The sequence below is a fragment of the Enoplosus armatus genome, chromosome 12 (genome assembly GCF_043641665.1).
Source record: "Enoplosus armatus isolate fEnoArm2 chromosome 12, fEnoArm2.hap1, whole genome shotgun sequence".
Lineage (NCBI taxonomy): Eukaryota > Metazoa > Chordata > Actinopteri > Centrarchiformes > Enoplosidae > Enoplosus > Enoplosus armatus.
Genome location: NC_092191.1, coordinates 23264581 through 23280689, shown reverse-complemented (window position 1 = coordinate 23280689; position 16109 = coordinate 23264581). Strand labels below are relative to the sequence as shown.

The 16109-nt window shown below is 43.6% G+C and overlaps 2 protein-coding genes across 2 annotated transcripts in view; one reads left to right on the top strand and one right to left on the bottom strand.

The window, feature by feature from the left end:
- The window catches only part of gbf1 (golgi brefeldin A resistant guanine nucleotide exchange factor 1), a 78577-nt gene extending 76615 nt beyond the window's left edge, over positions 1-1962 (top strand). Inside the window, exons 40-41 of the mRNA XM_070916643.1 lie at positions 141-329; positions 1197-1962. Coding sequence (XP_070772744.1) covers positions 141-329; positions 1197-1450 — 443 coding nt within the window. The 3' untranslated portion in view covers positions 1451-1962. The remainder of the gene's footprint in view (positions 1-140; positions 330-1196) is intronic.
- A 2838-nt stretch (positions 1963-4800) lies between these two features.
- The window catches only part of macroh2a2 (macroH2A.2 histone), a 12665-nt gene continuing 1356 nt past the window's right edge, over positions 4801-16109 (bottom strand). Inside the window, exons 2-9 of the mRNA XM_070916546.1 lie at positions 15236-15420; positions 12056-12162; positions 10733-10930; positions 9055-9153; positions 8100-8199; positions 7915-8004; positions 7019-7193; positions 4801-5406 (exon numbers count right to left, since the gene is read on the bottom strand). Coding sequence (XP_070772647.1) covers positions 5241-5406; positions 7019-7193; positions 7915-8004; positions 8100-8199; positions 9055-9153; positions 10733-10930; positions 12056-12162; positions 15236-15407 — 1107 coding nt within the window. The 5' untranslated portion in view covers positions 15408-15420 and the 3' untranslated portion in view covers positions 4801-5240. The remainder of the gene's footprint in view (positions 5407-7018; positions 7194-7914; positions 8005-8099; positions 8200-9054; positions 9154-10732; positions 10931-12055; positions 12163-15235; positions 15421-16109) is intronic.

Sequence of the window (16109 nt, the reverse complement as noted above, 5' to 3'; positions counted from 1 at the left end):
CACAGCAGACGTGCAGGGATGTAGGAATCTAGATCTTTTTTTGGATTGTTAATGCCATGGCAACATGTGCTTATTAGTTTGTTGTGGTACCAGGAGCCACGACATACATCATCTTTGTTTTTTGTTTTTTTTTATTTTAGAACCAGCACCCAGTCCTCCAGCAGAGCCCGTGCAGCCAAAACCCCCAGCAGGCCGGCCTCCATCCCCTCAGTTGTCTCCACCACCGGCCAAGTCGCCCTCCCCTGTCCCAGTCCCAATAAGCCCTGCGGAGACGCAGACCCCCAGCAGGCCGGTATCACCCCAGGAGCCCCAACCAGCCAGTGCCAACGGTAAAAAAAAAACACTGTCTCAGCACAGTCACATCTGATCACACACTCACTGATCAGCATGGGGTTCATCCACACAGTGTACATGGCAGTGACACACCTGATCCTGTGTCAGTATTCAGTGTCTGTAAATGTCAGCATTTTCATGGCCAAAGAGATGAGATATGTGAAGGACAAGTGGACATTCCTGCAGTCCAAGGCCATGGTCAAATGATGTTGACATTAGTGTAAGTGAGTATTCTTCACTGCTCTATGCATTTGTAATTTAAGTATTTCGTCATGGTGCTAACTAGCTAACAGCAGCCGTAGTTAGCATTAGTTAGCGATTACTTTAGCAACGAGTAAAGCCATCTGTCCTTCAAGAAACGTACTAATCGAAAAAGCACTTTCTGCAGCAGATGACATGCTGGGAGGGGGGCGTGGCTGAGTGCGGCAACTGTATAGTTGTGACATCACAACCTTACAGGAAGTCCCGACGGCTCGTTTAAAGGCACAGTTTCTGAATACGGGCTGTGTTTCATTTCTCCGTGGACTGTGAGCGTTTTGATCCTTTCACAGTATTTATACAGCACCCAGAGCTGCTTTATAATCAGACAAGACATGGAGATCTCACTTTCTACAATATGGGACCTTTAAATTTATTTTTAAGTCTTAACAAATGTGATAAATACCTTTTTGATTGAATAGGAATAAAAGTGACTTAAAAGTCAACTCATTTATTTTTTTGCAGTTCGATAAATATGAGCCCAGATGCGTTACAACTGTGTACTGCTGTCACGTCCCATTCTGAAAGTAAATAGAGGAATAGTCGCTGAACTGTATTGAAACATCAATGTTGTTGTTTTTTTTTTATCCCTTTTCCTTTTCTAGGATCAGACCGATCGTCTCCGGTCCCACCCTCAATTCGGCCCGTGCCAGTGCCGTTAATGACGTCCCCCACCCAGACTCCCTCGCCCCTGAGCCAGTCCCCCCTCATCCTACAGCCACTCGCCTCTCCCCTGCAGGTGGGGGTCCCGCCCATGTCCCTGCCGATCATCCTCAACCCCGCTCTCATCGAGGCTACGTCCCCTGTACCACTGCTTCCTGGTCCCAGACCCACAAGCCCTTCTGATGAGGTCAAGTAAGACAACTCAAGCCTACCCTAGACATAGTCTGTCACCCCCAACCCCCCTCCCTCCTTTTAACAACTGGACCCAACAGACTTCATCTTCAAAAGCTGCTTGTCACCAGGTTTTTGTAATGATGTAATATGGATAAGAAGACGGATCAGTTGTGACACCTCAGTTGCACCACATTCGAAGGAAAAATCCCCTCATCTGTTCAAAAAACGCACATTGCTGGTACACTTTGCATTCTTTGTGCCATTTTTGTGTTTCGTATATTCCTCGGGAACAGAAAATGCAGAAAGTCACACGAGGAAAAACATCTAATAATTTAAGTACGTACGAGTCTACGAGTCTCTAAGTAAAGTACAACCTGGGCTGCAGCTGCCGTTGACACCACTGAGGTCCTGACTTTATGTTATACTACACATGGTGAACATTTTACTGGCTTAATCCGGTATTTTTTTTTTAAAAACGCAATGCAGATTATATGTATTTTAGAACCAGTACAATAAAATAAAAGTTCTGAATGACTTATTTACCCACAACAGTTTTATTCTTGGGAGTGTACGGAAGGGCTTAAAGAGACCCAAACCAACAAGGCATTAGTCCATTTCTCAATACTTTCGGACTTCCTGTCTGCGGCTCTCAGCTCCAAGCCCATTGGTTCCCACTGAAGTCTGAAGTAAAAAGTTATCTCCTAAAACAGCTGCTCACCACAGGGGACTATTTTCCGCTCCGGATTAGAATGTGTGTGTGTGTGTGTGTGTGTGTGTGTGTGTGTGTGTGTGTGTGTGTGTGTGTGGGAATGAGTCAAAACACAGGTCGACAGTGTGGCCCACAATGGAGCTCTATGGCACAGAGGAAGAAGATATATCAGGCTGTGCTACACACACACACACACACACACACACACACACACACACACACACACACACACAATACTTCAATATAATATAAAATATCACACATAGCTTTCGGGGGACTTGGTCTCATAACGTCAGTATTTCTTTAGTTCCCGGTCATGTCCCTGATTTCTACACTTTCTCCTAAAAATAACTCCTGAACCAACTTGATATCACAGATTGATTCAAAAGAAGTGTAACAGTTTTCATATGTGAGGGTGGAAAAAAAAAATCTCTCTCTGGGGGGGGGTTAGTAGTCTAGATGTAGCTCCCGTGTCACTCCCATGTTTTCTCGTGAACTGGTTGGAAATCAGTCTGACAGTTTTCAGTTGAAGGATTTGAACTTGTTAAGACCAGGCTGACCTCGTGGCTTTTTGCTCTCACACACACACACACACACACACACACACACACACACACACACACACACACACCTGTGCTTCATATTAATCTCGAGATTTCAGGCAGGCACTGTAAAGATCCACGCAAGTAAGTTATTTGGATTGTAGGGTACTGCATGTTTTTGACTTTCAATGGGATTTCCAGAGCTTTGACTTCGGTGGGGTGTTTCGGATCAGCCTCCACTGAGGGGATCAGTGTCTGATTGAAAACTTTAGAGAAAGAAAAAAAAAAACTTTATTTATAATAGCAGTTTTTGTTTCAGAGAGGCCAAATTCTTTTTCTGTTGTCCTGTAACGGCCAGAGACGGAGACACCCATTTCTTTTCCGTTCTGCATGAGCTTTCTGGCTCGGAGGTGTTAACTGTTATCTGCGACATTCCAAAATGTAGATAACACGGAGTGGTTCATGATGGGTCTAACAAATCATTTAAAGAGTTCAATACCCCCCCCCCCCCCATGTTTATGAAGCCCGCTGCGTACGACAGCCCACGCGTGATTAAACCCGAGGAGCTCTTTTTGGAACCAAAGTTGGGTTACGCGTCGCGTCGCCAGGAAATCTAAGGAAGCGAATCACAGCAGTAGCTTAACACCTTGTTGTCTAATTGAGTCATTACTGAATACTTCAGCTTTAAATTGAAATTTTTTTCAAGTGGTCTAATTTCAAAAACTCTTATTTCAATTCAGTAACTTTGTTCCTCTGCAGTGGGGGGGGGGGGGGCTATTATTATTATTATTAAGTACAGACACATCTCAATAGAGCACTAAATAATCCTATAAAAAAGTGCATAGACACAGGGTTAAATATAAAAAAGATAGAATAATTTTGCACAGATTTGATCGAAATTTAATATGGTATTTACATTTCCACACTAAAGTGTTCAGCTGCGGTTCCATTTTAAACAACGAGGAGTTCGGCTGCTGACGGTTTGCTTCAGTAGAAAACTGTTGACATTCTTTGCACGCGGATTGCGCCTCACGTACAATGACGTGGTCCCTGACAAACTCATGGAGACTAATTCACTAATTTAATGCTAAATATGTGACCTCGAGTGTGGTGGTGGTGGTAGATGTGGACGGAAAGCTTAACATCCATCCATCCATCCAAGTGGCCCCTGGGATCCTCTCAATGATGTTTAATGTTATTTATTGAGTTGCGAGAGAAGTACCGTTGACATGGATTGATTGTGTCTGTCAGGTTAACATTACGGCCTTCTATAGAGCCACCAACATGAGACCGTGTGTGTGTGTTGTACGGGGACTCTTTAACTATATCAGCAGCTGATTCTTGCTTGAACAGGAAATATACGTGAATATAATATGTGTATATATAAATGAAAGGTAAAGTACTTTTTACTATGTAATAAATATAATGTAAGGAAAGTGTCCATTCTTGTGTTTTTGTGTCGTTTTGTCACCCTGTGAAATACAGACGAAGGATCTTATCCGACCACTGGGAGTCCTTTACTAAACGTGTCTCCTCTCTTGAAACCTTTTTTCGATTATTGGACATCGGATCGTCAAAATGTTCATCGGCACACAGGAGAGAGACGAGGAACACATTTGGATACGCTAGATTTCATTTGAAATGTTCAGTCGTTTTGTGTGCGCTGAAATGCTTTTGTGATTTACTCTTCAGATTCTTACAGTTCGGACTGACGCAACCCTTTTTTTTTTTTTTTTTTTAAAAAGCTCTGCTATCTTTTTCTTCTTGTCAACAGATCCCATCTGCCAGAGCCGAACAAACAATGAATGTATGCTGCTCTTTTTCCTCTGTGCCATAGAGCTCCATATTTATTTATTTTTGTTAATATTTACGTAATTATTATGATTTTTCAGTAGGAACCAATGGGGCTTGGGGCTGAGAGCCACAGACAGGAAGTCAGGAAGTATTAAGAGTATCACGTTGTTGGTTTGAGTCTTCATATGGGATTTGTTGACTAACCGTGAAGGTTGAAAAGCGCTATATATAAAAGTGAGATCATTTACTATTTACATGTGCAAAACAATATTCTCAACAGGAGACAAAAGACAAAATATGCAAGTGTGGAAAGTCTGAGTCTGGCTCTCTGGTGTAAAACATCTGAGTTTTTATTTCAAAGCAGAATGAGAACCACAGTTTTTTTTTTTGTTTTTTTTTAGTAAACTAACTGTATCAGAAACTACAGAGGCCAGGGGGGGAAAGAAAATGTTATATATTTGTACATGGAATGTAAAAACATCATTGAAAACAAGGAACAGTAATGGCAAACTGTACTGATTTTAAATTATCTAATCTATAAAGAATGTAATCTCTTTGAAGGGACAGTGGAACATAAATGTGAACAGCACTCCACTCACAAATATTGTTTTATTTTTTTTAATTTTTTTCCCCCTCTTTAACCAAGACAGATTCCACATCAAAAAAACCCTACTGTCAGGTCACCTATCTACACCAACCTGCGACGAACAACAGTTAGAAAAACAAAACAAAAACAAACCCCAAACAAACCCCTAAAACAAGAAGCCTCACTTGGTGTCCAGCTTGGCCATTTCCTGAAGGTATATTCCGATGCTCTCGCTGTCGAACAGAACAAAGTAAATGTTTTTCAGAGAGGAGCTGGTGGACGACACAAAATGGTTGGAGATGGCCTTGAGGATGAGCTGGGCGGCCGTTTGCTTTGGGAATCCATTCCTGCAAGAGAGATTCAGGTGGGGGTTTTTTTACGTACGTGAGCTGCAGCTAAAAGCAACGCAGCTGTGGACGATGACGTGAAGTGTGAATGCTGCATTCTGCCTCTACGGGTCTATGACTCTAGAAGTGCTGCAGCATTACTACACTTCCAGTTGCCTCGTCTCAAAATCAAGCTTAAGAGTTTTCAACGTTTTGTTCTGCGACATCAAATACGTCAGTAGATACCCCCCCCCCCCACTCGTAGATTTTGAGGCTTTTACGTGTCTTTAAAAAAGGCGGTTGCTAACAAGTGGCTAAATGAGACTACAGAGGTTGTCGCGGACATTAAACACGGAAAGTCATCTACTCACTAGTCCGCCTTTACAGCCTCGTTGTGTTTCTACTCTATATCTATCTGTCTATATATCTATATCTATCTATATTCTCTTCAAGGTGAAGCTTAGTGGTGGTGACGTTGAAGTAATGCGACCGTGGTGGAGTCCCCTTCATAGCCTAACGTTAGCTTTTTACTTCTGATTCCATTTACGCTTCAAAACTCATAAAAGTGGTGTTCATTAGTGAAGATTAAGCTCGCTGAACAAAACATTGAAGTATCATAAACTTTATTTTCTGCAGTAATCCCGTGGAAAAATCCCACTGGCTTTTTGTCGAGGGAACCAGGGGCGATGCTAACTTCTGAGTTTTGCCTACAAAAATACGTCCTCCCTGCAGCGCTCTTATTATTACAGCTAATAATAATAATAATAAAAATAATAATAAGATAAATGCTTTTCACAGCTGCATGAGATTGTTTCTCAAAAGAGTCACCAAAACGCTGAAACTGTCAGCAATGTGAACATAATGACATTCAAGGCTCCGCTGTTTATTTCATTGTGTCGCAAATCACACTCCTTTGCGTCAATATTTTTCGCCCTTGGCGACGGTGACGCTTTGCATTCTTCCAACGCGGCACACACACAACGAACACGGAGGAGCGCCAACGTGACGCAGAAACGGGGGTGATCCCACGAACGGGAGGAGGAGGGAGGAGGAGGACCAGCCAAGACAACAACAAAAAACTAAAAACACAGAGGAGCTCGTACCTAAAAGAGGGGGCTACTTCTGCTGCATGGACCTGGTAACATTGGCTTCATCTATCTGTTAAAGTGATGGGGTTTTTGTTTTTGTCTTTTAGGGTTAGAATGTTTACATAGTTTACCTAAACGACATTCACGTCCTCAATGGCTTTATTCAGGCATGACCGGAGCCTAAACTGAGGCTGCGTCACTGATTTTAAAACGTATTTTTCCGGTCGCGTCAGTTTGTCATCATTCGTTTGAGAGTTCCGGTGCTGGTTTATAAAGTCAGTCAGTGAGACGGTGTTTGGTTTTTTTTTTTTAACCTCATGTACTATAGTGCCTTTCTTTCACTGCATGCATGCTGTGGTCTTTACATCAAAGTGAGCAAGAAAACTGTTTGATTCCCCTGCTGAGTGATTCGAATCGATGGCGCTGGCAGTTCAAGTCGCCAACAGATGAGCTGCAGTCGCCTCTTTGTCAACTCTCGAGCGGACCGATATGTTTAACGGCGCGGTTTCGAGAGGTTAAGAGCGGCGTGTCAGAGCGGAGCTCACCGTCCGGCAGGAAGTGAAGGGAAAGCCACAGACTTGAGCTTCTTCTCCTCTGCCGCTGTGAGGCAGTTCTTCACCGTCTTCTCTAGCTGGTCCTCGCACTTCTCTGAGCCCCACTGAGGGACGTTACAGTGGATGATGAAGCGGGCTGCCATCCCGCTGGCCTGGCTCACGGCCACTGCAGAGACACACACACACACACACACACACACACTTGAGTTGGACAGTTTAACCGGTAAACGCATTGAATTTACCGTTCATTTTACTCCCTCACTTAAGCCCTCGGGCCTCTTATATTCTTCAAACAGTTGTAACAAACTCATTATCACTCATTTTTGAATCGAGCGTCGCTTAATAAAGAACACCGGTGTTGGTGGTGAACGTGTGCAACACCAAAAGCTTAAATAAAACGCACCGTTTGTGGATCTTCCTGCAGGATCTGGAGCCAGGATCTAACCATCATTTGAGTTGAGGTGCTTTTGGGAAACACCTCTTAAGCTTTAAGAGAATCCGCCCGGAGCTGTCACGCAACTCCGTCAGATTGTCTGCCTTTCTTTACACCGGTCTGAATTTCGCATATACTGTCATCTCAATCTACTTGGGAGTTTAAACGATATTATATAAAACGTTTTGCATTTGCTGACTCAAGTTGCTTCTGTTCGCTGGTTCCTGTGTGTGCAGAGTTTAAATTCTTCTACGAAAATGTAACGTAGTATATAGCTCTCCATTAAAAAAAAAAAAAAAAAAAAAGAACCTTGGGGCTATCCTATTAAAAAAAACAACAACAACCTCAAACACACACACACACACACACACACACACACACACACACACACACACACACAGCTGCCACAGTTCTGCATGTGTAGAAGATTCTGTCCCAGGACAGTCTGTGATACCTGACGCCACCTCCAAGGGCCCCTGTGCTTTCCGCAGCTCCTTGACTCCGTCCAGGAACTCTCGGCCTCCGGCTTTCTCCAGGGCGTTGCCTGAAGACAGTGCACGGCAGCAGGTGAGTCGCAGCGGCTGGACGGTTAGTGGCAAGTTTGAAAAGCTGTTACGCGCGTGGATGTGTCGTACTCACCCACTCCGTCCTTGAGGTCCATCTCCGCATTTGTTGGGTTAATTATCCCCTCCACCTTGATTGTTCCAATTTTGCTGATTTCACTCTCTGTTAGTGAAAGCTGTGGATTCACAAAGTCACAAACGCAGCGTGAGAAAACAGCTGCTGTGTTAGACTGACATGTTTTTACACACATTTTATCACACTGCTGTCGCTCCCATGTTCACATATATACATACCCAACAGGACTTGGTTCTAATGAGTCCTTTTATTACCTATCGGAAGCTTCAGTTGACAAAATCTCAGCACCGGCCTTCAGTGAGTCTGACACACGTATGTTATGTTGGTGTAACGACGCTCCGATACGAATCGGAATCCGGCTTTAACGTTAAAGATGTGGCGACATCGCTACGCGGACCCACTGGATCGATCTAAATGTACCATGAACCGGTCGATGGCAGGATTCTAAAGCTTTGATGCTAACTCTGCGCAGCGTCTCCCCGCTCGTAAAAAGGGTCAAAGGTCAACGCCACGAGAGTAACGCTAGCGTAGGTGAAAACAAAACAACACGGTTCACAGCGCACCATCACATCTAAAGTTTGGAAGACGTAAGTAAGGAAGACTGGACCAGAGTCCGGCCGTTTGTCGTGGTTACGACGGCTGTTGAAAACGGCGAGATAACACGTAGCTGTCCTCGTAGATGCCTTTGTTTGGTTTTTTTCCCGTCAACACATACCCAGTTTGATCGGTCTTCGGAGTCGTGTGAGGAAACGTGTCACGTGGACTGCGAACACTCAGTCGCATTGTGAACGTTGCTTGTTGTTAAAGAATTTGTCGTCTGATCCCCTGGTCTTTTATGAAATACACAGTATGTATTTGAAGGTACGCAATGCCTCTTTTATCGCTCCGAATCGTTCTGTATTCTGAATCGTATCGTAGCCCATGTATCTGTCTTGTAAGGGAGAGTGTATGTTACCTTTTGTCCGAGGAACAGGCTTTTTGCTGACAGGATGGTGAATCCATCTCCAGGACCGTCTTCCACCGTGGAGTTTGGTACAGACTCGTTGTCTGTGCTCTTTGCCAGATGGAGAGAAAATTTGCACATTTAAAACCACACTTAAGTCACAACGGGGTGTACAGCTTAAACAAATCATCGTCGAGCTGGGAGTCGCACCTCAGTGCTTGTTGAGTGCCGACGCCGAATATCAAGAGGTCTGAAGGATCAAAAGATGCCATCCGATGCTTTGTCAAATCCTTGGGTTTGTTTACTTATTCTTTGATCTGATATTTCAGGATTTCCTGAGTCTGAACTTTTCTTGCTTGATGATATTTGACTTTGGCAAAGTTCTTGATTCAACACAGATGCGTTGAGCAGTTTGGTTAAATTTTGTTAAATGAAATAAAGGTTCAAACATGACAAAATAATCTTAACTCAAGGTCCACTTACTAGCTTTCAACCACATCTTATGCTTTCCTAAAGCAAATGTATTTGACATACAAAGAGTGCGACTCCTAAACTCAACCGGATCTCGGAGCTCCTCCTTGGACTTGAACTCCAGAAACAGCTCCTTGACTAAAGATGATTTTGTCAAGCTTTAAAAAAATGTTTATATTTCCAAAACTCATTTTAGCATCAGGACCGACACTGAGTTTCTTGCACTGCACTTGTGGATACAGACTTGTTACAGACGCGCTGGCTTCGGATCTGTTGCGCGGTCTACTAAAGGTCTCAGCATGCTACAAACAAGCTAGTTTGTACGACATGTTATCCAACCACATCTAAAGGCAAACTGTTTCTATGGCCCTGTTCAGACCTGGTATCAACAGGCGTCCTGGGTGATCCGATCACAAGTGGACAGCTCTGATACCAGGTGTGGATGCGCCCAGGAACGCACTGAGATCCAATCACTCAGACCACATTCGGAGATGGTCTGGGCCGCTCGTGTCCACATTCTTTTAGCGGTGTAGCACGTGAATGCATCCTGGGCCACATCGAAGGACCACCTACTCAACTGACGTCCTCCATGGAAGTGGACATACGCACCCACTCAAAATGCGAAACAAGAAGAAGGCGCTACAACAATTCTCGTGGACGGAGTACACACCGAACATGCTGAGTGATGTCCTCCAGTCGCTCTGCCTCGACTCTCGGTGAGTTTCCCGGTCAACAGATAGCTTTACTTGTTGCTAAAGTGACCGTTAACTGTAGCTGCTGCCAGTTAGCCGCGCGGCTAGCGCTCCGCTACCCGGACTGTGAGCTCGGAGCACCAGGGGGGGATTGCTGGTGTTTACACCTCTAGCACAGGAGCTTTGTACCGCTGGGAGGAGGAGGTTTAATAAGGCTTTATTTAAGCTTTACAGCTAATAGACGGTTACTTTAGCAACAAGCAAAGCTATCTGTCCATCAGGAAAGTCCGTAAATCACAGAGAGTTGAGGCAGAGCAGCCGGAGGACATCAGAGGCAAAACCAGAACACATTTTTTCCATAAAACACATTTAAGTTTCACCAAAATCAGTGAATAAAGTTATAAAAGTTGTGTTTTTGTACAGTAATCAGTGAGGCCCCCAGAAACACTCTCTTGTTTTTCCCTATTGTTTTGTCTCATTTGTGGTCTGATAATTCATCAAATTCAGCTTCAAAACAACTGACTGACCTTTGGCTTGCGGCCTCGTTTGCCTTTAACCTTTTTGAAGGATTTGACGGGTTTCTTGCTCTTTGAGCGCTCTTCGTGCTTCTCGGGGGCGGCTGCCTGGCTGTCCACTTTCACCCGGCCCCCCCTCTTCTTGGAGAGAAGCTCTGGGTGGATCCGTGGCAGAACCCCTCCGTTTGATATGGTCACCCCCCGCAGAAGCTGATGGAGACAAAAGAGTGTGACTGCGTACTGTCCTACAACACACAATAACAACACCTTATTTCTTCATAAGACCGTCGTTCTCTTTGAGAAACTTTCCCAGCAGCGGTTAACCACAGTGTTGGGATACTTCTGAAGCCTTCTGACATATTAGCTGCTACATACACCATCTGCTGAAGCCTGACACCCCAGGGAAAAGACTTTCACTCCAGTTTAATGCTCTGAGAGTCTGAACGTGATGGAGCCACTGGTGCAGAGGAGATGAGGCTAAAGGCACACCAGGGAACCTGATCCATGAGCAGCCCCAGATGGCAGAGAGAGAGAGGGGTCTGTCTTTGAATGTTGAGGTCTTTTTTTTACGTAGGGATCGCGCTGGGTGGCCTCACTAATTTAAATGTCACTTCCTGCATGGAGACACTTTCCCACCAGTGACCCAAACAAACATAACCTCTGACGAACCCACTGTCCACTACCTGCCCAGCAACCCAACACATAGTGGAGCGCTTAGCGGCAAAAGAGACAGATATTTTTCATAGGTGGGGGAGGAGTTGTGGGAGACCAAAGACTAAGAGCTACAAGGAGGAGTGAACATTGGGCCTACATTCAACACTAATGCTAATGTGATGAGTTTGCTAACACATTCATCATATCAGCTATATAAGGTGATAATACTGTATGTCAGATGTTGTGTTTTCAGCTGGTTAGTCAGAAAATCTGTTTATGCAGCTTTAACTCTATTTAGTATATATGTCTTTTAATTTTGTTTTAAAACAAACTATTAATAGCTTTTTACTAAGCCACTTAATTACAGCTAAAAACACTTAAACCACATTTTCTAAACCAAACGCTCAGTGGCCTAAATCCATTTATTTTGGCAAAAACTTTAAACAACGTTCACGTAGTTAGACACGATTTGCAGATCTCATTCACTCTAAACACATTTTCACTCACTAACACACACGTTTCTACTCTTCTGCGACCACAACTTGAGTCAGACAAGGTGGCTTTGTTTGTACAGGATGATGCAGTTTTACCACATCATATGTGTGACTATTCCACTACCTGAAATGTAAATGGTCTACACACAAATATCAAGTCAGCCATTTGTAGTGGTACCGTGCTTACCTGGTTGAGCTCCTCATCATTGGCCACAGCCAGCTTGATGTGCCTGGGAGTTATTCTGCCTTTCTTGTTGTCCCGTGCTGCATTCCCTGCCAACTCCAAGATCTCAGCTGAGAGGAGAGAAAACACAGCCCATCAGAAAACAAGAACACAACAGTCTAGACCGGCTTTATGGCTCAGGAAACGTAGTCCCATTTCGATTTCCATTTCCACGGATTCAGGTAGACAGAAGATGGCAAACCGGATGCAATAATAATAGTACATCTTATTTATTGAGAGCTTTTTCATGGCCTTTACGTAAGTTAAAATGCATTCACGTACACATTAAAAGCAGTTCTGAAAAGGTGAGTTCTGATTAGTGTTTGGAACGTGGGGCAGTTTGATGTAGTCTCGGATGTGTTTGGGGAGAGAGTTCCAGACGGAGGGGGCAGATATGGAGAAGGCTCTGTCACCCCCGAGGACATCATTTTAGTGGACAAGAGCAGGACGGTAACATTAGCCAACCGAACCAAACTTGTTTAGTTACTTGTTTAGGGTTAGGAAAAGATCATGGTTTGGGTTCAAATAAAAAGTTAACTTTTAGCTTCACATGAGACACAAGTAGCAATCTCCTGGTTGAAAGTCCCTTCTCTGACCCACTCATCCACCCCAACCTGCTCCCTACATAGGCTTTGGCGCTCTTTATACTACGTCATTTGGCTCCCCAAAGCCTTTCTGCAAGAACAGCTGATCAGGACGCCTCCTGAGTGCCTTCCTTTGGAGGTTTTCCCAGGCACGTCCAACTGGTAAGAGACCCCGGGGTAGACCCAGAACGCGCTGGAGGGATTGCATATCTCATCTGGCATGGGAATGCCTCGCGATCCCCCAGGAGGAGCTGGAAAACGTTGCGGAGAGAGGCACATCTGGACTACCTTGCTTTATTAACCTGCTGCCACCGCAACCCGGCCCCGGATGAGCAGAAGAAAATGGATGGATTGTTGGATCATTGTAAACAATATGACATCACCATAGCAACACATCGTCATGCGTGTTATGTTTTGCTGTCCTGCCATTCCGTCGGACTGTTTGTTTGCTTTTGTCCATCTGCCTGAAACCATGTGAATCAGCATTAGATTTATGCCATCATGAACACTGTGTATACATACAGTGGCTTGCAAAAGTATTCAGCCCCCTTGAACTTTTCCACATTTTGTCATGTTACGACCACAAATCTAAATATATTTTATTGGAATTTTATGTGAAAGACCAACACAAAGTGGCACACAATTGTGAAGTAGAAAGAAAATTATATATGATTTAAAAAAAAATTTACAAATAAAAAACTGAAAAGTACGGTGTGCAAAAGTATTCAGCCCCCTTTTCTCTGAGTGTAACCAATTGCCTTCAGAAGTTGCCTGATGATTGCTGAATGATCGAATGTTGACCTAATGACTAAATAGAGTCCACCTGTGTGTAATCTAATCTGAGTACAAATACAGCTGTTCTGTGACGGCCTCAGAGGTTTGTTAAGAGAATATTGGGGAGCAAACAGCATCGTGATGTCCAAGGAACACACCAGACAGGTCAGGGATAAAGTTGTGGAGAAGTTTAAAGCAGGGTTAGGCTATAAAAAGATTTCCCAAGCTTTGAACATCTCACGGAGCGCTGTTCAATCCATCATCCGGAAATGGAAATTGTATGGCACAACTGCAAACCTACCAAGACACGGCCGTCCACCTAAACTTACAGGCCGAACAAGGAGAGCACTGATCAGAGATGCAGCCAAGAGGCCCATGGTGACTCTCGACGAACTGCAGAGATCCACAGCTCAGGTGGGGGAATCTGTCCACAGGACAACTATTAGTCGTGCGCTGCACAAATCTGGCCTTTTTGGAAGAGTGGCAAGAAGAAAGCCATTGTTAAAAGAAAACCATAAGAAGTCCCGTTTGCAGTTTGCCAGAAGCCATATGGGAGACACAGCAAACATGTGGAAGAAGGTGCTCTGGTCAGATGAGACCAAAATTGAACCTTTTGGCCTAAATGCAAAACGCTATGTGTGGCGGAAAACTAACACTGCACATCACTCTAAACACACCATCCCCACTGTCAAACATGGTGGTGGCAGCATCATGCTCTGGGGGTGCTTCTCTTCAGCAGGGACAGGGAAGATGGTCAGAGTTGATGGGAAGATGGATGGAGCCAAATACAGGGCAATCTTGGAAGAAAACCTGTTGGAGTCTGCAAAAGACTTGAGACTGGGGCGGAGGTTCACCTTCCAGCAGGACAACGACCCTAAACATAAAGCCAGGGCTACAATGGAATGGTTTAAAACAAAACATATTCATGTGTTAGAATGGCCCAGTCAAAGTCCAGACCTAAATCCAATCGAGAATCTGTGGCAAGATCTGAAAACTGCCGCTCACAAACGCTCTCCATCTAATCTGACTGAGCTTGAGCTGTTTTGCAAGGAAGAATGGGCAAAAATTTCAGTCTCTCGATGTGCAAAGCTGGTAGAGACATACCCCAAAAGACTTGCAGCTGTAATTGCAGCAAAAGGCGGTTCCACAAAGTATTGACTCAGGGGGGCTGAATACTTTTGCACACCGTACTTTTCAGTTTTTTATTTGTAAATTTTTTTTTTAATCATGTATAATTTTCTTTCTACTTCACAATTGTGTGCCACTTTGTGTTGGTCTTTCACATAAAATTCCAATAAAATATATTTAGATTTGTGGTCGTAACGTGACAAAATGTGGAAAAGTTCAAGGGGGCTGAATACTTTTGCAAGCCACTGTATATATATATATATATATATATATATATATATATATATATATATATATATATATATATATATATATATATGTGTGTATATATATGTGTGTGTATATATATATATATGTATGTGTATAAAGGACATTAATTAATAAGAGAATGTTGCAAGTCAAGTATTAAACACAACACAATCATGGAATACTACACATATTCATCATTAACATAGTAATTAAAGTAGTAAAAAAATATATGCAATATGTGATAACGGAACATATGATATGTTAAAACTATTTTAATGCTTTTAATAAACTTTACAAGATATACATCGGATTTGTTTTTGCACAAATGTACAGCTAGAATGATTAGAATTACAGTTACAGACACTGAAGCTGGTACGTATGAAGCTTGAATCATGTGATGCCACCCTACCTGCCAGGTACTCAATGACTGCTGCCATGTAGACGGGCGCCCCCATGCCAATGCGGTATTTGTGCGTGCCGGTGCGCAGGTACCTCATCATCCTCCCCACGGGGAAGATGACGCCCGCCCGGGCCGAACGGGACAGCTTGGTGGCCTTCTTCTTTCCGCCTCTGGCTGACATCCTGCTCAGGACGCTGAACACAACCATAGAAATAGTAAATGCCACACATTCAGCAGCTTTTTTTTCTTCTTTTTTTACACAAATATATATACATATATACATATATATCAGTCCACACAAATAGTTCTCATTTGTTCAGGTTTTGACATATCTGTCTCTGATATTTCTACCTCCACCGCAATACAATAGTGATGAATGGAATTGTTGTAGTGGCTGTGGCATAAAAATGTATCATGGTGGCGCAGTGGTTAGCACTGTCGCACTGGAGGTAAAGCTGGTTAGAGTGGGTTGGGGGTTCGATCCCCGGCTACCCCCGTCATGTCGAAGTGTCCTTGACACTGAACCCTAAGTTGCTCCCGATGGAGACCAGCACCTTGCATGGCAGCTCGGTCGCCATCGGTGTGTGAATGTGTGAGCGAATGGGTGAATGAGATTTAGCTGTAAAGCGCTTTGGGAACCGTGAAGGTTGAAAGGCGCTATGTAAGTGAGATCATTTAACATTTATTTATTTATCAAGGGCATCTCTTTCCAGAAAAGGTGTCCCTGTTACACTGGAGACAGTTTAATCAAAACTAATAACACAAATTCTGAGTATAGTTTGTTTTTCCAATTTTTTCGGCCACATTTCTGTAATTGAGGTAAACTGACCCTTTTGTAATAATAGTATAATTGCCAAACAAGTGGTACACACAAGGCGTAATT